Raw genomic sequence first — 26,883 nt, forward strand, 5'->3', positions numbered from 1 at the left:
AATGCAAAGTCCTGCATCTAGGATGCGTCACAGCGGCGGTTCCGAGGAACTACAGGCTGCGATGTGATGTCCTGTGTCAGGGATGTGTCATGCAGCAATGGTTTGGATATGGAACTGTGAGGAGATGAACAGCACTGCATTGGTTCTGCCCAGAGGACCACAGGTGGGCTAGCAGAGCCTTTCAGGCCCACTTTCAAGAGTCCAGAACTGGGATGGGTCCATTTAGCGGGTAGGAAGCATTGCAGACAAAGTTCAGGTGCTGGTTCAAGGGAGTTGGAGCGTTGTCTGTCCCTGAGGCACTAATCAGGATGCCAGCCAACTAGCGGTTGGGTCCAGGTTTCAAGATGTAGGTTCAGTCCTCAATCATGCAGCAGGGCAGCAGAGTAGCAGGACAGCAGAGTAGCTGTCCTTCTTGCAGCAGAGCCACACAGTAGTCCTTCTGTGTCTTCCATAGGTCCAGAGGTGTGCAGAAGAGTTGTGTCCAAGGGTCCAAAATGTATACTTAGTGCCAGCTTTGAAGTAGCAGTACGTTTTAGAGGTTTCCACCTGCAGAGGTGTTTGAAATTTCTTGTCTCCCCACACTGGCCATAGCATGTCTGGAGGCACAGAACACTAGTACCAAACCATTTGTGAGTGTGCTCAGGCAGAGACTTTGTGATGTGCAAGTGTGGTACATGACAGCTACACTGTCCCATATCAAGTAAGAGATGTCCCAGGTATGCAGCGTTTAGAACGCAAGCATTACCACGGAATACCTTTACAACGCGGGCATAACAACGAAAGTTGTTACCACGCATTGCATTGGGGGGCGCTCAAGGATAGTAAATGATTTAATTTACTATCCCAACACCTTCCCTACTATCCACGGGGACTGGTGTTGGAATAGTAAGTTAAATTAATCAATTTTGCGCCCCCCAGCGCAATGCGCGGTAACAACTTTCGTTGTTACGAACGCGTTGTAAAGGTACGCGTTGTCAATGTATGCGTTCTAACGTCATACATCCGATGTCCCATCCTGCCAACACCCATTTTCCCTTTGTCTGCCTGTCTGGGAGCAAAACACAAAGATTAACTGCCAGCTATACCTAGTCATGTGACCCAGGATACAGGCTGCTGGAATCAAATGGTTAGGACAAGTAAATGCCAACTTTCTAAAAGTAGAATTTTCATAACTGACTTTACCATTAAAGAGAGTTTTAATTTGCAATTCTTTAGCCACCAAACTTGACATACCTATCTGTTCCCAATTGAAAGTTATCACTTATTAAATGTAATAAGGTAACCGACTGTTGTCCTATGGGAGAGGTAGGCCTTGCAGTAGTGAAAAACGAATTTACTGTTTTTTCACTACCAGGACTTGTAAAACTTAAAAGTACATATCGATTTTTTTAACACACTGCAGCCTGACCTATGGGTTATGCATGGCCTACCTTAGGTCTCAATTACATGTATGAAAAAGGAAGGTTTAGGCCTGCCAAGGGATTTATTTTGCCAGGAAGAAATGGCAGTTTAAAAACGGCAAACACAGGCCTGAGACATGTTTAAAGGACTACTTAAGTGGATGGCACAATAAGTGCTGCAGTCCTACTAGTAGCATTTAATGTCAGCCCTGGCTACATGTAGTACCACTTCACTAGGGAATTATAAGTAAATTAAATATGCAAATTGAGAGTAAGCCAATTTCACTATGATTAGGGGAGCGAGCAGAAGCACTTTAGCACTTGTTAGCTGTGGTGAAGTGCTGAGAGTACTAAAAGCCAACAAAAACATGTTCAGAAAACAGTAGGATTAAGGCAAAAATGTTGAGGATGACCTTGCAGAAAGGGCCAAGTCCAGCAAACATACAGAACAAGAGCTAGGAAACAATCTAAAGAAACATGTTAGGAATTACCGAAAATGTAATAGCTCTCCCATACACCTACAAGGTATATTCTGTTACAAAAAAACATACTTGTAAATAGCAGCCTGAAACACAGTCTATCCATACTCATTAAACATCTACGATGTACATAGAGAGAACAGGACAAAGCTAAAAATCACCCTACAAAGTTGTTCAAGGTGGTGATTTGGCACACTGTCCAAAGCACTTTTGGTTAGATCACCCAAGATGTGATGCAAGGAATATGCAAGCTTCTTCACAGAAAAAGTAAAGAATATCAAATCCCCACTCATTTGTGACCTACCTTGCCATATTGCATTATCACGTGTTTTGTTATGTTTGTCTTTCAATGGATTTTAATATTTATTCACTATTAAGAATTTGATGTGAAATATATATCTGTTTAAAATGAATATATTCCGAAAAAATCAAAAAAATGAAAACATTTAGTCTTAGGATAAAATAAATTTATACAAAAGAACATCTCTTATCTTGTGAGTGGTGAGTTCATCCGTTAGTAAATGTTGGTTATTATATTATTTGTAGTTTAATATAATTGTGTTGTCACTTGACTATGGACCTTTACCAAATAGTTTAGTTTCCCTATGTATAGCAAGTGTATCATTTTTTATAGATAGGGGTCCTCTTCTTTCCAAAAGGCAATCAGATCTCAGCATGAGATCTGTTGGCCTGTGGATCCTTAGCGACGTAAAATATGCAACGTTTTTTAGCATTTATTGCTCAAAACCTACTGAACAGATTTACACCAAATCAGAAAAAGCACGCTTTCTGGATCAAGATCTAGCTTTCTGCCACATTTTGTGTAAATCCATTTAGTATTTTTTGCGGTATTGCTGTTCAATTTTTCCATGGGAAAATTTAAAGGGAAAACAAGGTTTGGCACCCCGTTGGATTCACCCCTGCTTTCTGGCTCACCCTGAAACTTTCCAGGAAGGAGCTGAGGTGGATGGGACTTTTTGGTGGAAAGGTTTGTGAAGAATTGTCAAAGCAAGCCAAAGCTATTAAGAAAACAAAAATATTGTTCTTATGTTCCTATGGAAATACAGACCTAACTACAACTACCCAGTAGCAACTAGTATGGAAATGGGGGGCACGACCCGCTTGCCTCTTTATGGATCAATGGATTTGCCTGATATTTCCACTTTAGAGGGGAGGAAGGGAGACAAGCCAGGTATTCACCTTGTCTTGTTAAGATCCGGACTCTGTGCATGCAATAACTTTAATTTATGTGGCAGCGGCAATTAACGCCTTAACCGCTGCAGTTTTTCTGCCGCGGTGCGGGCGTTCTGAAGGGTGGGCGAGGCTCTGCCGGCCGTTGGCCAACGGCAGCACTAGGGAGGTAGTGCTCCCGTCGGCCGAGCACGCATGGTGTTAATGGATTAACTGTGCAAGCCTTTTTATTTTAACATTCAAATGCCTGTGTTTATACAATTATGGATTACTTAATGCAGTGTGGAAAAGACGCTACTTGGGTATGGTATGTATCACAATGCATTATGAACAGAACTATGGGAATTGTAGTTTGCGACTATACTGACACATGACATTTTAATTATAAGCATCTGGGGCTTGACAGAGTCATTAATCACCTGAGAACAAGGCGTTCTTGCCGAAACGCGTCAGGGTTGAAGATTGGTTGCTGCAGCCAGTGTCATTTCATGAATAAATGCTGCTTTTTTTCAGGATCTGGCCAATGAGACTCTTCTTTTTCATTGGAAGATATACATCTTTCACAGTTGTAGTGGCGTCATGAGCAAAACAGACCAAACATTGAAGCTTTGATGGAGAAGGGGAGATATTATTGATCATGTTAGCAAAACTGTTAATATAAAGTGTATTTATGTTTTATTTGCTATGTTTCTATATTTTCATATTAATCATTTCCAGCAATATATATGTGTACCATTTTTGTTACATTCTGATACCACTGGAAAGTTTAAGCAAGCCTTGTTAGTTTTCACCTTCAAAAGACTTGTGACTAGCTAGATATTTTCCATATGCTCACAAACGCCTTTTAGAAGAATCATAGCGTGATAGGTACGTTTTTTGTTACTTGGGAGTTATTTGGTCTGCTTTTCTTGAAATGTTGTCTGCCTATGCATAGATGTTTTCTGTTTTTATTTTTTTATTCAAGTTCATGTTATAGATTTTAGTTTTGTATGTCAGGATTTTAATCTCCTGTTGTCCAGTGTATGTTTTTTACCACGTTTTCACTTTCTCTTTTTAAACTTGCAGTCATAGTCAGGTGTGGTCACTTAATAACAGTTACTGGCCCCATCAAAATGTTGTAATGTTTACTTTTACCAGGAGTTTTTTAACTGCTTAAAGTAGCAGAGTATTTCAGTTAAAAGTATGGACCAAAACGAGAAAATCCGGGGGAATAAAACAAATTTTTCTGTCTACCCAGGTACTTCTTAATTTCTGAGTGGACCCTCGCGGACTAATTTATAATCTCCTGAATTTAACGTGTCCCCGAAGTAACAGTAATCCCGCAGCAATTTTCATGTATTTTTCTTATTCTTACTGATTGTTATAAACTTTTTTTGTACTGGTGTTGAAGAACCTTTGTTACACTCTTTGTATTACTGTCATTTTGTATACATACAATTTCAATTAAATATGTAGAGACAAGAGAAGTCGAGTTACTGTTAGTTTTCTGGAGGACATTTTGCAAAACATGCCATGTATGCGTGCACGTGCACCCAGACATAGCTGGCTCGCGCCCGGTCTTTGTCGGAGCGAACATTAAATATTGATGGGGTTTCAGAAATAGTGCACGCGCTGGCAGCGCTGCCTGTAACATAAGACACTGTAGTTATGCCGCAGGCATTATGAACCGTGCACTTGTCGCTTCTGCCGTCGCTCAACTTGCTCGTGAAATACTCTCTTTCTTGAGGGGGACGACGTGCATTTCTCTCAGATTAAAAAATTATATATTTAAAGTATGAGCCGCCAAGCTTATTTTTATCGGGTCCCTCCACAGGAGCTGCATCGAAGAACTCAACTGCAGCCCGAGCCTGCCAAGACGAAAGCGCTTCAGACAGTAATTGAGATGAAGGTATGTGTGTTTTTTTTTTTTACGAGCGCGTGTACTTTTTTATCAGAATGTTTGAGCTTCTCTATTTTCCCTGTGCCTGTTGCATGCCTTGATGGAGCAAACATTTACTTGCTTCGTTTTGTTTTTTGATTATTTTCCTAGAACTGAGGAACATTGTCAGTGAATATTATTATATGCATTTGTTCCGAAAAATAAACAAAAACGTATAAGTGTACAATTGTAAAGTAATTACTTGATGTGTACAATGCCCATGTCTTTGTATTAGTAAATACGCACTTATATAAGGTTGCATGTATCTGTGTGATTATTCTGTGGTTGCTATTACAAAGATACTGTATTTTAATTAAAACACCAATACTTGTTAGCCAAACAAGCCGCACCTCTATTTTATATCTACAGCCATGTGGTGTGCTTAGCCACGTTTCTAATTAATAAATGTGCTGCAAAGATTGAAAGGGCCATCTGGTGAATGATGACACAAAAGGTCACAAAACCCAAGATGACATCATCAGACAAAGTGGCATTCTAGAATACCTATTGTTTGTGATTGTTAACAATGCAGGTCGGAGCAGGGCGACTAGGACAGATAATAGGTCCAGGTACCGAAATGAATGTGGTCCCAATAGCAAATCAGAGAGCTAAAAATGTGTCCCACATTTACAAAATGGGCACGTTTGGAGCTTGTAAAGACACCACACCCTAAAGAAGTGTTTTGTAAGGTAGGTGGAAACAAATGTATTTGTGGTTGCTGCATGCAATATTTGTGGTAATATCAGGGACATCAACATTAAAAACAGGCCCACAAGCAGCCAAAAAACAAACAGGCCCACAAGCAGCCAAAAAACAGGTCCACACATTGACTTTTCATACCAGCCCATTGGGCATTACCTGATTGCCCTAAAGGCCAGTCCGACCCTGAGTAAAGAGAACTGCGTTTTTTTCTCTACACTGGATAGGATAGGATAGGATAGGATGTGCATTTGTAGAGCGTGAATTGCTGCCCGGAGGCGTCCAAGCGCTAGGAATACCGTAAATCCGCCCAAAGGCTCAGGAGGGGAGAGGAAGGAGATTAGTTAGACTGGATGAAATAAGATGGATGACCATGTTAATTAGTTTCACCTATGATAGAGACGCATCTATGGTGATATGTACTTTGGAGGCCTCTTTTCGAACATTAAGGCCCCTTCAGAGTGGGCGGGTAGTCCCAAGCCAGGGCTGGGAGTTTCTCCCTCATCAGGATTACAATACTTGTCAGCTCACCCATGTCGGAGTGTTTTTCAGCAGGGACACTTCTCCTGCTGGACATTGAAAGGCCACTTGGGAATCTGCATGGAAATGGTGAAAAGCATGCAGGTGTGCAGAAAATCTGATTTGCGTGAGTTGTCACCCATTATATTATAACCAGGAGCGTTCCCATACTGATGCCCACAGTGCTGGGTATTTCTGAGTGCAAGGAATGATGTCTGACTATCTGGATCGACCCATTAAGGTTTCTAGTTGCCCAGCTGTGTTACTGCTTGCTGTATGACTATAAAATCCAGTCCTGGGCTTTCGTTTAACATAGGAATTATAGTATGGTTTCACTTCCATTGAATCTCTTTGACTAGCACATGTTTAAACATTCACGTGTGGAGTGAAAGCACACGTGGGGAGGAGGGGAGAGTTGGAGGGGGGTCTGTGGAGACACAGAGCAAGGCCTGACCATGCCTCGGATAGCTGAGTGTGCAGGTGTTTTAGTTGTATGTCTGTAGCTGTGGCCCGCTGCCACCCATTACCCCCTCATGGGTCCTCCCCGTCCCAGTCCTTACTACGTGAGGCAGTCCTGCCTCCACCCAGCCAATCAAAACGCCAGAAATCCAAAGGTTGAAGGTTACATAAGCCCCTCCCACCCACCGCCATGCCTGGTTTTTTTCTGCTCCGACGGCTGTCGGAACGCTGGTGCTCCCGGTTCCTGTCTCTGTTCCTGGTTTCTTCTGGAGGGTTTGGCGGTGCCGTGAGTGTTTCTTTTCCATTTATAATGCTTCTGATGTGGTCTTTTCACATTTCCTTGCGTGGCCACTCCGGTCCTCCGGTTGGCCTCGCTCCTGTTCTGGGGTCAGGATGCTCCCCGTTCATGTGCTGGGCTGGGGCGGGGAGCCCTCCTGGTGTTCTGGCCCCAGGTCGTTCCGGCGCTGGTGCTTTAGTGCAGTGTCCGGCCCCTGCTGCCTTGTTCTTCTTATATGGCTGTGGGTGGAGACTGCAGGGCTGCCTTTTTTGTGTCTTCTTCGGTCTCGCATGCGAGATTGTTGTTTGGGGGCAGTGTTTCCTGGAGGTTGCTGGGCACTTTCTTTGTTGGTGTGTTGGGAGTTTCCTGTGGGGTTTACTCCTTTGCTCGCCATGTTTGAGGGGGCTTCCTCTCCGGCGCATCCACGGAGCTGTTGCTCAATGGTATGTCATATGCCTCTGGCGTCACTGGCTCTCATATGCCAAGGGTTCAAGTCCTGCCTATGCTGTCAATGTGACTTGGGATGTTCATTTTCATGCTGTGCTTTGGAAATTTGCATTCTCTTTGTCCACGTAGCATCTTTTGCAGTTTTTTCTTGGCCTGTTTTGCGCTGTCTGCGCTGCTGGTGCATGCGGCTATGCCATCATCTACTGTTGATGGGGGGTGTGGACATTTTCCCCTGTTGGGGTATGCGTTCGGGGATGGTCCATGTGATTTCTAGCGTTTTAATGCTGGGTCTTTCTCCCCGATTCATTTGCTCCTGCGGGGTTTATTCCCGGTTTTATTTTACCGGCCATTTCGTGCTGTCCTGTTGGCTGTACTGGCTGCGGTGTGGCCTGGCGTTGCCTTGCGGGGTGTTCCTCTCTTTCTGGGGACACGATTTCGCCTGGCGGTCTTTGTCACCTGGTATCCACCATTTTCTTCTTTTTGCGCCTTCTTCCTCTGTCTTCGGACGTCTTCCCTGGAGGGCCGGGTTGGGAGGTTGGTGAATTCCGCTCTCAGGAGTTCGTATGCGGCTTCTCCTTTTGGGGTGTATGCTTGCTCTTTTTCGGTCTGTGCTTCGCAGGTTCTTTTCTTGGGGGTCCCTCTTTCTAGTACCGGATGGTTGGGCCTTGTCCTCGGCTACAGGGGCGGCGGGGGCTTGTGAGGTTTTTCTCTGGCCTGCGTTTTGGTGCTTTGCCATTCCCCTGGCGCCTTGGTCCGCTGCCTGCATTTTTTGCACTCCGTTTGATTCCCTGCCTCTGCGGCGCCTGCTGCTGCCCCCTGGGTGTCAGTCGGATATGTTGTGCCCAGGAGGAGTCTCTGTGGCCTGGTGGTTGAGTCTCTTCCTCTTCAGGTTCTGTGTTCCGCTCCTGGTGTTGACCTGCTTGTGGGTCACCTGTCTCCTTTGTTGACATTGTTTCGATTTGGGGGCTCGGCTCCGTTGTTCCTGACTCGTTGGTCCGGTCTGCTTTCCGAATGGTGTGTCCTGTTGGTCATCGTTCTTGGTTGCAGGTTTCCATTCCGGGGTCGTCCCTCTTTTAGGCTGTTTTCACGGTTGCTTCGTTGTCCGTTGGCACTGTGATGCGTTCTGCCATCTTCTTTGGCGTCGGCCTATTTTTTGTCGCTTAACTCTGTGGTGCTGGTTTCTGTGACGGAGTGGGGCCGGGGGTCCTCTTTCTCTCTGTTCCTGGTCCTGGCTCCCGTTGGTCTTTCTGTTCGGTTCTGCTTCCCGGAGCTTTGATCGGGCTGGTGCGGCTGTGTCCCTTTCGGTTGTGCCCCTTGCTGCCCGGTTTTTCCCCTCTTCTTGGTGGATGATTTTGGCTTCCCTAGGTCTGGGAGTCCCCTGTTTTTCTCGTTCCCTACCATCCGGCTGCTCAGAGGTTTGCGGTGGTTGTGTTCCGTTTCCTGTTTTCAGGTGTTTCCTTTTGGCCTCTCTCCTGCTCCCCTGGTTTTTTCCACAGCGCTGGCCCCTGCTGTGGGGGTTTGCTGGCCTGGTTCCAGTTTCTGGGGGCATATTGGGTAGGGCCGTTCCTCGCCTGGTTCCTGTTCGGGGGCTTCGGTTCCTCGGGACCGGTTTGGCGCTTTGCTGGGAGCTGTTTCTCAGTGCTCGCTTTGGCGGCTCGTATGCTTTTGTGTTGAGCGTTAATGGTGGGGGTTGGCATGGCCCCTGCGCTAGGATGACACGCATTTCTTGAGGCACTCCATATGTCCGGATCTATTTTCTTCCCTGTTGGATCTTCTGCTGGTCCTACTGGGTCTCCCTCCTGCCCCGGCTCGGGGTTGGTCTTGTGTCCGGCGGATGGTGGTTGCCTCCTCGGCTGTGGTTCCTTGGGCTCTCATGCACCTCGTGTCCTTGGTGTTTTTTCTGTTGACTCGCTGGGTCCTTTTTCATGCTGGTTTCGGGGCTTTGGTTCCTCTTTCCCCATGTCTGGTGGCTTTGCTCTCCCTGCCTGGTGTGGGGGGGGTGCTTTCTGCTTTCCTCTCTCCTCTTGTTGTCCTCGGATGCCTGTCCTTGGGTTGGGGGCCCCGTTGGGGTCCTTGGTGGCCGGCTTGTCGGTTGTTCGGACTGGCGCTCCGGTGGCTCGTTGTTGTTTAGGCCTTCCTGGGGGGTCCCGGTACGTGTCTCTGTTCCTGCTGGCTTCCCTGTTTTGTGTCTGGGCGGCGTTTTCTCTGTTGGCTTTCGGGGGGTCTTGAGAAACATCCCTGTTACGGCGGTTGGTTTCTCTGATGGAATGGTACTCTGATTGTGCCTTCCTTTGGTGGCTTGGGCCGCTTCCCCCCCGTCCTCTGTTTGGTGCTGTCTAGTGCTCGTTTCAGCGGGACATATCCTTTTATTGGGACTATGCACGGGTGCTTGGGACTGTGCGCTGGTGCTTGGAATGGCCCTGCGCTGGGATGTCTTGCTGCTACGTGTAGCATTCCCTCTCTGTTCCTCTGTTCCAGGTCCTTTTGTCTTTGGTTTGGGACTCTGGTTCGGTCGTGTTTGCTTCCCCTCCTGTTGCTCTTCTCCCCCGGTTTTTGTTCCGGGGTGGTCTCTCCTCGGGGGTTGCTTTCTCGTTTCCTTGGCCTGCGGGTTTTCTGTATGCCTTCGCTCCCGTTTTCTCCTCCCGGGGGTTCTGCGGAGGTTTGGGGGGTGTTGGTGTTGTTGGGTTGGCCTCGCTGTTTTTGGTTTCTGCTCCTGCTGTTGCTGGTGGGTGTCGGTTTTGGCCAGCCTCCCTTGCCTCCGGCTCTGCTTCTGGGTCCGCAGCTGTCTTTGCCCTATCTTTGCCGCTTGCTTCTGACTGCCTGGCTCTTGAGCGGCTGTCTTTGGCGTCTTTGGGCTGTTCTTCTGTGGTGGCCGGTGGCATGTGTTGGTCGCGTTGGCCTTCCGCTCTTTGGAGCTGTGATGCACTTTGGGGCTCTTTTGTTTCCTGGTGCTCTTCTCTTGGTCGGAATCCGTGCTGGGGTTCCTGTTTCTGTGCTGGTTTCTCCGGCTTGGGTTTGTTGTTGGGATTTTTCCCCTTCCCCTTTGTCTGCTCGTTGACGGCGGTTTGTGCTTGTCGGGGCCTTGGGGCTTCCTTGGTGGTTGTTGCCCTTTGGTGAGTCGGCTTCTTCGGGACTTTTGCTTCGTTGTCCGGGCTCTCCTATGCTCGTTTCTTCTTTGGGCCTTGCCTGCTGTTTTGCATGGTCTGCGGTTGCCCCTTTCGTGTCCTTGTTAGTGGCGGTCTTGTTGTGGTTGTCCACTGCGGTGGCTTTTTTGCTGGCCTTCACTTCCGCTTGTCGGTTGGGTCGGTTGGGTGAGTTGGGTGCCTTGCTCGTTTTGTTTCCTTCTTTGCAGTTTCTGCTGGTTTGAGTTGTTTTGCGGCTTAGATCGGGCTTTTCTGCCCGTTTCTTTGTGTTTCCTTTTGCGGCTGGAGGTGTTCCTTCCTGTTTTGCCTGCTGAGGGGGTTTCTCCTGTTTCCCTTCTTTGGGTGTTCGCAGGGCTCTTCTGTTTTGCCTCCAATGTTCACTACAGTCTCGGGTTTCTCCTAACCTGTTTGTCTCCTGTGGGTTCTGTGTCTGCTTCCTGTGCTGAGGCGGCGGGGTCTCTATCTGGGTGCTTTGTGGGGCGGCCATTTGGCGGTCCCGTCGCTCGTTTGTGCGACTTTCTCGGCTTGATGTTTTCTTGCCTCTTTTGACGATTTCTGTTGGCGTCTTGTACGCTGCTGTTCGTTGATACTTTGTTGTTTATAGTTTTGTGCTTTTGCATGGATCCCTGGTGTCCTGCAGTTTTTCTTCTTGGTTCTCTGCTTGTGAGTTCCTCACGTAGTAAGGACTGGGACGGGGAGGACCCATGAGGGGGTAATGTCTTGTTACTTACCGGTAATCTTCATTACCCCGATTAGGGTCCTCCCCGTCCCAGTCCTCTTCCCTCCCTCCCTCCCGCTGTGTTTGTGTCTGAGTCTTGTTGATAACAGGCATGGCGGTGGGTGGGAGGGGCTTATGTAACCTTCAACCTTTGGATTTCTGGCGTTTTGATTGGCTGGGTGGAGGCAGGACTGCCTCACGTAGTAAGGACTGGGACGGGGAGGACCCTAATCGGGGTAATGAAGATTACCGGTAAGTAATAAGACATTAACTTTTCACAATATTGAATAATAATTCCAAAGTATTCTGTATAGCAATGGCACTGAAAGCATGTAAATCATTTCTTAACATTCCTCGGATTCAGAGCAGCTACATGGACCAATATCATGCATGACACATTTTACCTTCCGCACCACCTATTTTACTTGCATTTTAACTTTGTAAATAGCCAAGCACGTGAACTGCTGTTAGCTAAATATTAAACAGTGATCGAAGGTCTCACATGTGACGTGGCCACTTGGCATCTAAACAGAGTGACCCTTAGAATCATTGATGAATAAAAAAACTCAGGTCTCTTAGTGACCCCTTGAAGCTTCCACCTGCTCTTTGATTCTGGGGTGAGTACCCCCACTAAAGGTCTAACAGCTGGGTGTGTGTCTGACAATCAATAGAAAGGTATCGATTTTACAGCATCTTATTAGAATTACTGAAAGCTGTATCTCCCTTGCTGGGCTCTGAACCTGTGATCTGCTGTTCTCATGGAAGGAGTTGACTGCCCTTACATTGGCGCACTGACAGACCCCTCCAGCAGACATTGCTTTTTACACCATGGAGGATTGATATGGGGTCAGCTTAATTATCACCCCAGTATGAATATTAAAATACCAATTTTTTTCCTATTTCCTTAGTGTAAAATAATCAAGTACAGTAGGACTAAAGTCCAATTACATATATTTATTTATACCTGTTTAGCACTGCCTGAGGTTCCTAAGGTTTAACCATTCACTGAATCCTCTGTTGAACAAACCTAAAAGAAACAGTTTTTAGTAACAACTTTCTTTTTTTAAAGTTTTGGCAGATAATGGAACAGAGGCACAGTGAGATTAAGTAATGTGCCAAGAATCACACAGAACGGTCATTGGAGAAGCCAGCATTAGAACTACCGTTTTTGAAAATCTGCTTTGTAACCAAGCATCCTCCCCGCGGAAATAACCTAAAATATAGAGCCTATTTTAATTACCCGTTAATTTCTGCAGAGTCGATTACTCTTGCTGCTAAGGACGAGAGAGACGGCTAATAGCATTTCCTGTCATTGCTTCGAATGAATGAAGTACATTAATCTGATAAGGCACAAGGTGTGTGTTTCAGCAAGCTAAGGCCACACAATGGCATGCGTCTCTAGTGTCATGGCGAGGCCTGGTCACAATGGAAGGCGGATTTCCTGATCGGCTCACCCAGGTAATAAAACAAATACTGGCAAAGCCAGTAAGTGAGACCTTGGCAACCTAATGCAATGGTTATTTTTTCCTTGTCATTTTGTGTTGCAAGCATGCACCACGAAAAGAAAAAAAAAAGAGAAAACCGGCCGTACCTAAATGTGGCCAACATATGCGTGCAATAAAAACGCAAATATATATATATATAAAAAAAGTCACAGATGTGACTCTTTTACTAGTGATGTTTAGAAATGGAAAACAAGCCTTTAAAGTGTGCCATGAATTTTACTACTGTTTCTTTTGAAGGTGAAAAGAAGAAATTATCACCTAACCAAGCACTCATATTAGAGACAGTTTCTAAGTCGCAAGAACGACTCTTTATAGCAGCAACTTAAAAAGGAGACAGGACAAACACCCACATATAACCGGGAACGTGAGGTTTACCTAAAAGAAATAACCATTATTTAAAAGTAGCCAATAAAAATACGATTAAAAAACACACTTTGAAGAGCTTTCTCGCTGAAGAGAAAGTTTCTATTTTTAAGTGGATGTGGACAATGTGCACAAGCTTTGTGCAGTCAGTCAACGTGAAAGGAGCCAATGGGAAAAGTGGATTGATCCATTTCCCCTGCTGTATGCTGTGATGGGTGGAAGCAACATTTGAATGACAATTCAACGGACCAATGATTAAAACCTATTGCCTAAAAGCCCATCTAAGTATGCATATGATGTATGATTTTTTGGAAAACAATAGACTGGCCAGACCTAAAACCAGCCACGGCCCGTGGAGGGAGTTCCGGTGGGGCAGAAAGGCGGGCGGGGGAGGGGCAGGGTGGGGGTGCTAAAAACCGGAATATGGATAACTTACCTCCAATTATCCATATTCTGCTTTTTAGCACCCCTCACCCTGCCCCTCCCTTGCCCCTCCTTTCTGCCCCACCAGAAATCCCTCCACAGGCCGTGACTGCCTAAAACTAAACATTAATTAGTGCACATTCAACCGCGGAGCCAAAAAGGCTCACTTTTAGAGCCTTTCTGAAAATTCTGACTTGGGAACAAGGACACTACGTGCGCTGGGTACTGTCCATCACCACCCCCTTTTCTGAATCGTTTTGTCCACCATAAGCGTGGAAGGGTATACTCAGATGTGAGTCCCTTGCTCATTGCACCATCAGGATTCAAGCAAGCCGGGCCGAAGACGGCTGTAATGCCAGAAACCGGTCCCCGGAAGCTTGTTTCCTTCCCAGTATAAGAATTGGCTTGGTAGTTTGGTCTGCCCTGTTCCCATGATGCACTGGGCCAGGGGCAGACTAATTTGCATGTAGCCAGGTTCTGAGCTGGGATGGTGCAGTGAGCTAAAAAACGGTGATGGATCAAGCCCTGATCTGTTGACTGGGTATGAGTGTTCTGTTTAATTCAGATACTCTGTCCATCACCACCCCCTTTTCTGAATCGTTTTGTCCACCATAAGCGTGGAAGGGTATACTCAGATGTGAGTCCCTTGCTCATTGCACCATCAGGATTCAAGCAAGCCGGGCCGAAGACGGCTGTAATGCCAGAAACCGGTCCCCGGAAGCTTGTTTCCTTCCCAGTATAAGAATTGGCTTGGTAGTTTGGTCTGCCCTGTTCCCATGATGCACTGGGCCAGGGGCAGACTAATTTGCATGTAGCCAGGTTCTGAGCTGGGATGGTGCAGTGAGCTAAAAAACGGTGATGGATCAAGCCCTGATCTGTTGACTGGGTATGAGTGTTCTGTTTAATTCAGATACTCTGTCCATCACCACCCCCTTTTCTGAAGGGTATTGGTTTGACTTCACTCCTCCATCATCTACTCTTTGCAGCTCAAAGATTCATTTTAAACATGAAGCATTGCAACAGTTGCATGGTATTATAGATTTGCAAATGTAAAATATATCCCGGAGTGAAGCTCGAGGACGCACAGAACATTTCCAGTTGTTTCTGCAGCCGCGGTCATTGAAGGTAACAGAGGTGGGACGGTGGTACTAGGTAAGGGGGGATTTCAAGGGACGATGCCAAAGGAAAATGAATTATTTATTTAATTTTTCCTCAGCATCGTCCCTCGAAATCCTCCCTTATCTGGCCCCACCACCCCACTGCTGTTACCTGCACGAACCGCAGCTGTTTTCTGAACACTAAATACATACATTGAGCACATTTCTAAGTGTTCCTAAAGGTACAAGTGCGAACTGAGGAACAGGGAATCAAATCATTTGTGCAGGATAGCACATAGCGGTATAGGGTTGAAGACAGATTTAGAATGCCGGTTTACTGGATTCAATGTCAGCTGTGTCCCACTGTATAGTATTTCTTAACCACTATGTAGTATTTCTTATGTATTAACACCTTAGCCGCGCCGTTATTTTGCTTCAATGCAGCGGTTCTGCAGAGTGGGCGGGGTCGCGTTGGCAGTTGGACGCTCGCAGCACCAGCGAGGTCGAGCTCGCGACCGCCAACGGCCGACGGCAGCAGGGAAGGGGTTAATTAAGTGGTTTTCAAGCTGCTTTCAGAGTTTTACAAATAGATAAAAGATAAACCCACTAAAAACAGAAGTAGTTCAAGAGAGACAGGCAATGCTAGTGGAGTTTGTGGTTTTGTAAGGAATAAATGTCCAGAAAGAGTACTCTGTGACTTTGGTTGGCTTTTATTGCGACCCCAGAGACCAATGTCTTTTTGTGTATTGTGTACTACTAAACCGAGACTGGAATACTGTTTTTCTGATTTTGTTTCCTTGAGAAAGCCCTGGGCATGCCAGCCACTTTGGGCGAAACATGTGTCGGATGCACTTTCTGTCACATCAGGCTTTAATCCTGCTGCTTGCAATAAAAACCAACCAAAGTCACAGAAAACTCTTATTGAGCATTTATTACTTTAAAAACCATAAACTCCCCAGTCAATGCGTGTCTCTCTCGAACTACTTCATTAATTACCTTGTGACATTGGTGGTGTTGCCACTTGACAGGCAGTCCTACCTTTGGAATACTGACTGCGTGTCCTGTCCGGATTATGTAACCTTTGAACCTTACACCTGCTTCTGCTAAACAAAATTCAAGCACAGGTTTTTTTAATTTTGGTACACTAACAACATGTTTTTTTCAACCAGGGTTGTTACTTTTTATTATTTTATGTACTAGATAATGAGAGTGATGCTTTAGGGCAGTGGTTCTTAACTTTTTGACACCTGTGGACCACCACTTAATTATTGTTGGAACCCAGGGACCTCTACTGAATCATTAGTGGAACCAGAGGAGTCCAGCAGAGTAATTACTGGAAGCAGAGGACACCAGCATAAGCTTTTTCGATGATTTTAACTGCAAAACATTGCAAAAAAATACAAAACAAATCATTCATAAAAAAATACATTAATAAAGAAATATTTTATTTAGTTCACAAACGAATATGAAAAAATCTGAACTTTTATTTTAATGTGAAGGTTAGAGTTTTTTCAAATTCAATTCAGGCCACTCACCATCTATACTATATTCTGTCTGATGCACTTGCACTGTTCCCACAAATCAATTTGAGGATACTAACTTAATTTTTAGCTCCAATTTCAAATTCCTTCATGTTTACAGAAGGCTTTAAAATGTCCAACTTTATATTTTAGTTCTTCATTTCTATACACTTTATTAATCTGTTAATATTATTTAATTTTCTAAGCAGTTCTGAGAAGGTTTCAGAAGGTTGGAGAAGTGTGGCTCACTGGTTAGAGCAGGCAGACCCTGAAGCAGAGGTCAGACCCGGGACCAGGGTTCAATTCCCGACGCGGCAGGGTCTTGAGCTCAAATGTCCATGGACTCGATAATTCTCGCTACGGTGCCTGACCTAATCATGGGTTCACACTCTGCAACTCTGGGCATTAAGCTTGCTTAATCTCCACAACGGCCCCCCCGCGGAGGGATGCCTGGCTTTCACCTTGGGGATGCCCTGTAGGGGCTATCTCACAGGGAAAAGCCAGGACGGGTTCCCAAGGCAAGCGCGGAGATACCCCTTCGGGGGTCGAATCTGGCGCTATATAAGAATATAATAATAATAATAATAATAATAGACCCCTAGGGATGCTCAGACCACTGGTTAAGTACCAGTGCTTTAGGAAAATATTTTCGGTCATGAGATATTTTCAGCACAAGCCTGTGGGTATCTCCAACAGCTAATGTTGATATCAACAATCTGTATATAGTACATCACAAACTTAATTGTCCAAATTGTATTGACATTGCAATGATGAAACCCTGATTTGGTCCTGCTGGAATACATTTGTATTTTCCTGGTAAGCTCATAAATTTCTCCTCAGGCTCTCAAGCCACTGAGTTATTTTCATTTTGACAGCAGCCGGAATGACAGTGCAGCCAGCTTTGTTTGTGGGTCATTTGCCAATAAGATTTGCAAGAGATATTAAATTGAAGACAAAGATAATTATTTGTATAATCACTCCATTTGAGGTGGTCCTGATTCCCAAGAGGAACACATGTACAAACCATAGATCTCATGGCCAGACTGTGCATTTGGCAACAGTATCAAGGTGTGCTGACCAGGGTTTGATGGGCATCCAAGCCACCATGCCATATTTCTCAGACACAATATTCCCCTATAATAACATTTAATGTCGAGTCTGGACTAACGCATCCACTCAAAGGACAAATGCACCACTCAAATACTGTGTCCCCCTCCACCCACATCACAGGTTGAAACCTTGGGGCGTCTACACAGTCTTTCATCTTTCTGAAGTCGATCAACTGGCTACCATTGAGTGGGTTAGCAATACACATCCATTATCAATCAATGGCGCCAAGAAAGCTCCTTTGGAGTGAGGATTTGCTTTATATTTGAGTGTTACTCTATAACCAAGTTTCAACAAGTTTGCAAATTGAAGGTGTCTGTGGAATTGGTAAATATAATTATTTACAATACATAGATTTTTTTCAAATACATGTTAATTTCATTAACTCGGACAGCTCCCACTCTTTGTAAAAAGCAAAACTGTGAACTATCCTATTATTGCTCTGCAGGCAAATAATGCACATGCAAATGAATAAATAACTTCCAAAATCTGTGGTGGCGCATTGAGCCATGTTCCACTTTAGTGCGTCATGAGGAAGAAATGACTGAGCCCTGGAGAAAGAGCTGTCAAGAATCACTGATAAATGTTATTGGAAACAAAGGTAATGTCTGTTACCTTTTTTGAAAACTAATGTGATCCTCATGTGTCAGTAATTCCTTTTCTGAAGGGCATAGTAGAAACCAGTAGCCACCACTAGGGGCCGTATTATGCAAATTGCCCCAGGGGCGCAACAGGCATGTGCACCCGCTTTGCGTGCCCCTGGGGCACTTTGGTATTACAGATAAGGCACAGATATTTGTGCAGCGCTTTCTGTAATATAGGTAGCGCTGGCGCACATATAGCATCAGTGCTATCAAGAGAGGGTGTTACCTCATTTGCATGGTGGCGTGGCCCCATACAAATGAGGGAATCTCTTTGCTTCTGCTCCTGCACCGTATCATAGACATGGGCACAGAGGCAAAGACGCTGTGAGGAAGTGCACTGATAGTGCGCCACCGCAAAGATCTCTAATCCCCCTTAAAAGTCCCGCCTGCACAGTGAAACATAGAGCGGCTGCTTCAAAGCTACTCTGTATTTTACTTGAATGCGCTGCCCTCAGGGCAACACGACTATGCATGTGCCCTGGGGGCAGCACATTCAACATAATACCGTGCACTCTCCTTGTTAGCGCCAAGCGCACCTTTTGAAAGGTGTACTTGGCACTAACAAGGAGTGTGCAGTGTTCTACAATACAGTGCTAGGAATGCTCTGCCCACATATTATTTCTTTAACGAACGAGCAGACTCAGAATCCACATGATGGCAGCCTGGTCCAAGGTAGTGTGGCAATCGAACACCTGCTCATCATAAACTGAGAGTGCGGACCCCTGGAAGCGTTAGATGAGTACTTCACAGTGCCTTGAAGTGGATTCCTTCTAGCACCATAAGCTATTGTAAGACAATTATAGGAAGATTTGCTAAGGCGAGATGTATTCTTTCCTTCCTGGTCAACCTAAAATGCAGGTGAGCAGTAGCATTCTGCAATTGTTACATTCCACTCAAAGGTTTCTTTGGAAACCATTTAATACAGACTATTGAAAAAGTACAATATTTCTCATTCAGGGTAGACAGCTGAAAGCAAAACAACGATGAGTGGAAAGATTAAATGACTCATGGTCACTGGTAAAACCTTGAGCTGTACCGCATCCCGGTCCATCGCTTTTCTGCCCATTGTGTCACCTAAGTTTGGAAGGAGCTAAAGGCAGCGTTGGTCCTTCTCCAATAGGAACTAGTCATCCTAAACTGCCAGCCCATGTCCCCTCTGAACGAGAACATTAGTAACCCCAGACCGATTTTGGCATATTTTTACCTTGGCAGTGAGGGCAAGTTTGCGTTCTATTGCATAGTAAGCAGGGGACCGATGTGCGGCCACACCCACTTTGGATGCCACACTGAGGAAAGCAAAAAAGTGATTGTTGAAATACTTGAATTGATCTCGGCCATTGGTAATTACTTGGTGGCAGGGCCGGACTGACTACCGGGCAGTTTGGAATGCTGCCGAGCTTGGGGCTGATTTCACTGCGATGGGGGCTGATTTCGTTCATGGAGACCTGCGTGTGCTTAGAAATAAATAAGCAAAGTGAATTTCGTTTAGCACAGGCAGGTCTCCATGAACGAAATCAGTCCCCAGCTCAGCAGCATTCCAAACTGCCCGGTAGCCAGTCTGGCCCTGCTTGGTGGATGCATCATAGTCCTTTGCAGGGCTTCACGGTGTAAGAAGCAAAATTGGTAAGTAGGTTAAACACAGAGGGCCAGATTCACAGAACTAACTTAAGACAAAATCCTAAACTTACTACTTTTGGTATTCACAGAAGTTAGGATTTTGTCTTAAGATTGTCTTAAGACAAACTTAAGACAGACTTAAGTTAGGATTTTGTCTTAAGTCTGTCTTAAGTCTGTCCTAAGTCTGTTTTAAGACAAACTTAAGACAAAATCCTAACTTCTGTGAATACCAAAAGTAGTAAGTTTAGGATTTTGTCTTAAGTTACTTCTGTGAATCGGGCCCTTACTTTTTTGCCCTGGCAAACTACATCTGTGTTCTAGGTGTGTAACTTCATAACTACATCCAGTCACCAACATCCAGTAAAAATGCTGCCACGTGTGTCAATGTCAGAACCTCTTTTAGAGGGTAATGGGGGTCGTAGGAGCTACTGTGCCCAACCGTGGGGTTTGAGGCCTTTTACTCTTGATGTCCCGGAGCCAGACCTACTATGGTCTTGGAGCAAAAAAGCCAAGTACCCTTTCACCACTTGACTCTCAGTGGGAGTGTGGGTTAAGCAGTCTAAGTCTTCTCAGGGGAAGACAGGTGCAAGATGTGCATAGACTCACGATTCAAAAATACATTCAGCAATGACAAATAAATGTCCAGCCAGATACTTGCTTTGATGGAAAAAGTAGTTTTTATATACAAAAATAAAGTGAAATATGGCAAGCTAATTATACACATAGTCTTCATAAGCATTGTTTGGGTAAGTCCCTGCATCCCACTTCCCTGTCTAAGGACTGTGGCTATCCCCCTTCATGTGAGGCAACATCCAGTGATGTCTTCAAAATCAAAGAACAAAAGAATCCTTTTGAAGTGCACAGGAGAGCCTGGTTCTCCCTTATTCCAGTGTGTGTGTCCCACCCAGCTCTCAGGTATGCAGTCGGGGTTGGTTTATCTGTTTTTACATGCCTTTCCATGGGCCAGAGCTTCCAGCATGGTTTCACAGGCCTCCATGTACTGCACCACACACAGGCACGCATACTTTACAACAAACACACACAGTTATGTACACGCTGCACAGCCGTACACTCTAGCATGATGTAGGAAAAGGGTGACAGTGACATAAAAGAAAAGGTCTGCTCTCCCTACTGGTCACTATCACAAAAACAATATTAGGCCACTGTCGTACGTGTACTACTTCAGTCTTGTTGAGGCCAGTAGTTCTTTACCACTTATGAGGGTAGCGCTTTGGACGCCCCTCATGGTCTAATAAGACCTCAATTCATGACAAAGGCCTAGGGAATGGCACACACGTATGATCTGTGTTTGCCCATGACAAAAAATGGTTACCAAGTATCCAGATGTTGTTGCAGCTCGAGCATTATGGGCAGGGGTGCACATCCATCACCATGCAGAGAAGTTTAACATCACGAGAGTCAGGCTGGCAGATCTGACAAGAGGTGGAAGGTAAATATGCTTCTTCTGGCCTGGAACCACTAAACCTTGAAGGACGGCACAGCACTACACGAGAAGCCTGTGATAAACAGAGAATTGAGTTGCATTGTTTTCTCTTATTGAAGATGTTCTGTGTACAGTAACAAAACAAGCTTTTAGGTCCTAAGTGGTTCACTCTAAGAGACAACAGACTTAGTAGATGCATCAGCCACCATCATCCAATTGAAACCCACACAGAAAAAAATATAATCTGAAATAGAGCATGGCTAACACTTAATTTCTTTTCATTTGCAGGCTTTCAGTAGTGCCCTGGGTTCTTGGGTTAATGGAATAATAGCAATCACTAATTTGCTAATGGGTGTTGCTTCAGAATTAGCACTTACTACATTGGACAATAGCCACAAAGAAAATTCAATGTTTTCACCCTATTTACACGTGGAGCTGGGCTGTCGTTTGCATTAAATGCATTCTGGTAATTATGATTTCGAGCTTGGATACAGAGGGCCCAATTCACAGAACTAATTTAAGACAAAATCCTAAACTTACTACTTTTGGTATTCACAGAAGTTAGGATTTTGTCTTAAGTTTGTCTTAAGACAGACTTAAGACAGACTTAAGACAAAATCCTAACTTAAGTCTGTCTTAAGTCTGTCTTAAGACAAAATCTTAACTTCTGTAAATACCAAAAGTAGTAAGTTTAGGATTTTGTCTTAAGTTAGTTCTGTGAATCGGGTCAAACGTTTTGACATACGATAAAAGAGTACCTTGTTTTAGGGTGAAAAGCTGGTCCAATGATTTAAAAAATGATCGAGTATTTTTCATACTTATATCTGAAGAACCTTTTTGCTGATGGCTATTCATGAGCAAAACACAGGGTGGATGCTAAGGGTAAACGTAAGGTAACAGGAACAAATGGAGGTTGGACCACCGAAGCCGTACTGGAAGCAATGCCAATAATTCATCAGCATCAACAAAAGTTGTCCCCACCCCCCAATTACCTGCATAGTCTCAAACGGGATCAGTGTGGCAGGTAGTTCCTTAGTTGAAAAATGGCAATGTTGTTTGCTGGCCTAATCTGTGATGGTAGAAGATTATTGAGACATGGAACTGAACTCACCAGCCATCCCTGCACGTGGTCCCTGAGCAGAAACCAAGGATTGAAAGGGCATCGAGGATTAATTTCCCTGTCATCTGTTCTGTATACCAAAGAATCAGTGTAAGATTGATTTGGAACAGTTCATTTGTCATACCACCCCCCCAGAAAAATAGTTCTGATATACTTTTAGAAAGCATGAGGTATAAAGCATGCTAGATGAACATGTAGGTGACATTAAGAGTCAGCATGCTTTCAATTCTTGTGAAGAGCATGATTATGACTCTTAAAATGTGGATTTGGTCAATAAATTAATTTAAATATTGCAATCTAAATTTTGTATGCTGCTGGTTTTGCCCATAGGAAGCAAACGTTTCAAGTGCTTAGCAACCTGAGACATTTCCCAAGTACCGTATGTGTGCTTTGCAATGCATTACACATGCAGCATATATTTTTTGAGAAATTGACACATTTCCTCTTATCTGTGCCAGCGTGTAGAAAGCAGCAGTTTTTGATGCAAATTTCGGTCAGACTATTTTAGTAGATGAAGGTTGGTGGGTTCTGCTTCCCATTCGCTCGAATAATGACCCTCGACTACAAGCAAGGCAAAGCCCCACAAAGTTGTTTTAGTGCTGAGAAAAAGGCACCTTTTCTGCGCAAACACCCTTTTCACTGGATAGAAAATAGTATACACTGCATCAGGCCAGTGTAAAGTTTCAGTAAATGATAATTGAGATCTTTCAGGTTTGTTTTCTTGCTGAAAGGACAATTATTGATAGAGTAAAACGTTTTTATTTGTTTATGTTTTGAGCAATAATATAAAATAGTTAATTTTATGTTTAGAGGGGAAATGCATGGCAATGAGGTGCAACGCAAAAAGTTCTCAGTAATCTCCACATATGTGTGAAGGAGGAAGTATATAGTTCCTGTAGAATGTATATCAGTTTTCACTGACACCATGAAACTCATGGTAAAAGTATTTGATATTGTGCTTCAAATATCCTAACTAGCAGTAGTTAAAAATGTTAGACTTTACTGCCTCAATCTTTCATGAAGTGTTTTTTTCACACAGATGTGGAAAAGACATACAAATATTGTTTGTGTCGGAAGAGCTCCCTGAAAGTTTAGGAAAAATGGATGCAAGAAAATTACTGCAAAAAATATTTTCAATGAAACAATTGTCTTGAAAAATATTTTTTCTGTAAAAAAACATCGTCCAATGAACGAACAGAACAACTATCGCAGTTTTGTGAGATGTAAAGGTTGTGAACACTTCTCAATACTGATGTGAAAATAAAACTTCTCCCTGCCTCAAAGCGAACTGTGCTCATGTACACAAATGTACTTATTTCATGCATTATTTACAGTTTTGTGGATCGCTCAGCAAGATTAAATGGCATTGTTGCGCTTTACACAAAACCAACAGTTAAGATGATCTCTCTCATAAATTTACTAGATGTATTACTAACTGATACAGAATAAGTAGTGGAGTAAGGATAAATAACTACTTGTTGAATTCATAATAGGTGGTGTTAGTTACATCATTGATGAATCAAGTGTAATGAAATGGCCAAATCAAACAGTAGAAGGATTGGTGGAGTCCAGAGAGGGTTTAAAAATCATGTAGAAGTGTTGGGTAATGAGACATGGGCGAAAGAGGAAAGTGTGGGAGAAATGAAAATGATTACATGGATTCTAGTGAGCTAACATGTCTAAAAGGGCAAGAAGTTGTAAAGACTTTGGGCCTGATTACCATGTCGTCACTGTAGCAGTCTGGAAGCGCCCAACCTCATGTCAGCGGTTCCGAACTCGGTATTATGATGCGACCGTACATAGGGCGGTCTCAAACATGCATTTTACAATAGAAGCTTGTGCGGGGGCAGAAGCTTCCATTGTAAAATACATGTTTGGAAACATCCCTGCACAGTGTGGCAGGCACCTCACCCCCAGCAAGCCCCCCCATTCCCCTGGCCCTACGCTATGGGGACTGGGGGGGGGATCTGTGGTGCCCCCTCCACATCCCTAAACCTGTGGCAGGCACTGTGAGGCTAGGGGCCCCAATGTTGCTTTCTGACAGCCTTTCCAAGCCGGAAAGGCCGAAATGGCTTGCAGAGAACCGAAATTGTAATCCCGACGGTAGAGCCTAGGCTGGCTCCACCGTCATTAAAGGTATTACAATCCGCTCCTCTTCCGATGGGCTGTTTGAGCCTGTCGGAAGAGGTTCAGAATCCCCCCTTAGGATTTACTCCGACCGCCATCATCGTAATACGGCAGTCGGAGGGAAACCCTGCATGTCGGTTGGAAAGCTTCCAACAGCTTGTCTGAGGTTTTCGGCCCGACATCCAAATTGGGCCCATAGAGTCTTCACGGTACAAAACAGAAAAAAGTTCCTTTATAGTGCAAGTTTACAGTTTAATCAAGAAAGTACAGAAAAGAAGGATTGAAACTAGTAGGGGAACAGGCACGGCCCGTGCTGGGCGTTCTACTGGGGCGGTAACGTCAGGCAGGGGAGGGTCAGGGTGGGGGGTTGTAAAATGCGGGATATGGACCATTAGAGGTAAGTACCAATAAAAATAAATAAAACGAATTTCGTTGCCCATGCTGCATCACATTTGGCGATGCAGCGTGGGTAACGAAATTCGTTTTATTTATTTTTATCTGTACTTACCTCTAATGGTCCATATCCCGCATTTTACAACCCCCCACCCTGACCCTCCCCTGCCTGATGTCACCGCCCCAGTATAACACCTGGCACGGGCCGTGCCTGTAGGGGAACTATATTTAGTAGCATGAACCTGGAGCTGGACAGCCATGGGAGCAGCGAGAATAAACTGCAAATAAACTGAAATCAATTTAAATAGAGCTGCTGAAAGAAATGAGTTTTGAACTTTTTCCTAAATGAAAGACCAATAAATGAATATGTTAAAACTATTATTAAATAAATATGGTAAATGTGTAAATGAAAGAAACATAAAACATTTTAGGAAAAATAAACTACAAATTTCATAGATCACATATGAATTACGTTTGCTGTTTCATTGTGCTACTTGTTCCTTTTTAGGCAGTAGTTTGTAATAGAAAGTTGTATAAATTAATGCTACATTTTATTGTAAGGCAGTCGATATTTAAGTTCAAATCCAAGCTATATGCAGTTATAAGAGAGATGCACTTAAGATGCGAGGAATTCAACTTACTTTTTTGTGGTTTACCTTATTTATAGAGATCACCATCTATGTGTTTTGACCCTGATTTTATTTGGCAGGTAAGTTAAAGGCTTTCAGGCAATGTGTTTGCGTGTGTGTGTGTGTGCTTTGCAAAATAGTTGTATTGCTAATAGCAAGCAAGTCTTTGCTTTTCTGCGTTAAATTGTATTTCTATACATCAACAATGGTTTCATCTGAATACTAAACCTAGCGTCGGTCAAAGTCACACAATTTGACTGCTCTATTGTAAATTTAAATGTAATATTATGATGAAACCCAATATCATGAATATTTTATAAACAGACAAAGGGCTCCTTCTTAGCCAAATCTGAAAAATATCTGGTTCTTCTATTATAGCTGCACAGAAGCAGTAGAGAAGGAGGAAACCATGTCTATTAAATACCTGTCTGTAATTTCGTAATTTGACTAAAATATTTGTAATCTCGGTTGTCACTGGTAATTCACTGTAAGTTACTGACACAGTAACTATAGTATTCTGGCTGCACACATTTCAGAAAAATGGCTCACAAAATATGGGTATCTCGAAAACACTGAGCGCTTTACTTCCTTTCCCAGGTCTTCTGCTCCCTCGCTGATTACCATCCCTTCCTTGTATCCAATTTTCATCATACCTCCTTTTGAGTCCTGTCACACCAATATGTTTGCCATATGGTATTTTGCAAGTTAAGTTACTAGGTATGTAGAGTTGATGCATTTTCGGGCTGAGAATGTTAACATAGTGATTTAGGTGCCTGACATAAAGTTCTTTCAGATCGTGCTGCCAGTGTATTGTTATTAACTAAATATGTTATCCATACTCAAGATGAGAGGCTCAGCATTAAGAAGATCTCGATAATGTTACCATCTCCTATCATTTGTAGCGTATCATCCCAGGCGGATTTTAGTTAAGGAATCTGAATTTTATGCTCTGAGTATGAAAGTAATTGAATACATTAAACATCAAATACAATTTCAACTCAACAATGAAAAACACTTAGTGAGGATACTGGTACACCGATTGGGTATCCTAGCACTGAGAAAATAAGTGAAGAGACATTAAACTTGATAAATGCAGAGTTTTTAGTTGTGTATGAAAGACCAGATAATGGGTCGTGCTGCTTAGCTTCACAACTCAAAAGATGTATTCAGAGCAGTGAGAGATATAAAGCAAAGATTGAAAAGAATGGGGTTCAGTGAGTACCCCAATGTTACCCCCCAGGGGGTAGGCTTGCAAGAATACCAAGAATGAAGGAGATTTGGGGCCAGTCCACAAGAAAGGATTTGAGCCAGCTAGAGCTCATCCCCAAAAGCCCGGGTAAAGACAAGGGTAAAGAGGTTCTTCTGAGCCAGTATGTCTGAACAGGACAGAGGCCCACAGAAACATTCTCACTTTATCTTCATGATCTAAGATGTAATGAAGGTCGTCTGTCAGAGCAAGTAGTACAGTTTCTATGCCATGACTGGGATGGAAAGCGAACCGTACCATATGAGGAAGACTAGAGACATCTGACAATTTATTTATTTTTCCAGAAACCTAAATGTTAATGGAAGAAGAGAGAAGTTGCAAGCAGTTTTAGAATAAGCAGAAGTCTTATTTAACATCTTAACAAGACCAGTGATAAT

The 26,883-nt window shown here is 44.0% G+C and overlaps 1 protein-coding gene across 4 annotated transcripts in view; it reads left to right on the plus strand.

Moving 5' to 3' along the window:
- The window catches only part of ERC2 (ELKS/RAB6-interacting/CAST family member 2), a 2,191,867-nt gene that overhangs the window by 448,583 nt on the left and 1,716,401 nt on the right, over nt 1–26,883 (plus strand). For 2 of the 4 annotated variants that reach the window (XM_086939131.1, XM_086939130.1), the window contains 2 exons: nt 4,884–4,958; nt 25,278–25,319. In XM_086939131.1, coding sequence (XP_086795257.1) covers nt 4,884–4,958; nt 25,278–25,319 — 117 coding nt within the window. The remainder of the gene's footprint in view (nt 1–4,883; nt 4,959–25,277; nt 25,320–26,883) is intronic. The other 2 variants (XM_086939132.1, XM_086939133.1) reach the window with 1 other exon arrangement.

The sequence above is a fragment of the Lissotriton vulgaris genome, chromosome 9 (assembly GCF_964263255.1).
Source record: "Lissotriton vulgaris chromosome 9, aLisVul1.2, whole genome shotgun sequence".
Taxonomy (NCBI): Eukaryota; Metazoa; Chordata; class Amphibia; order Caudata; family Salamandridae; genus Lissotriton; species Lissotriton vulgaris.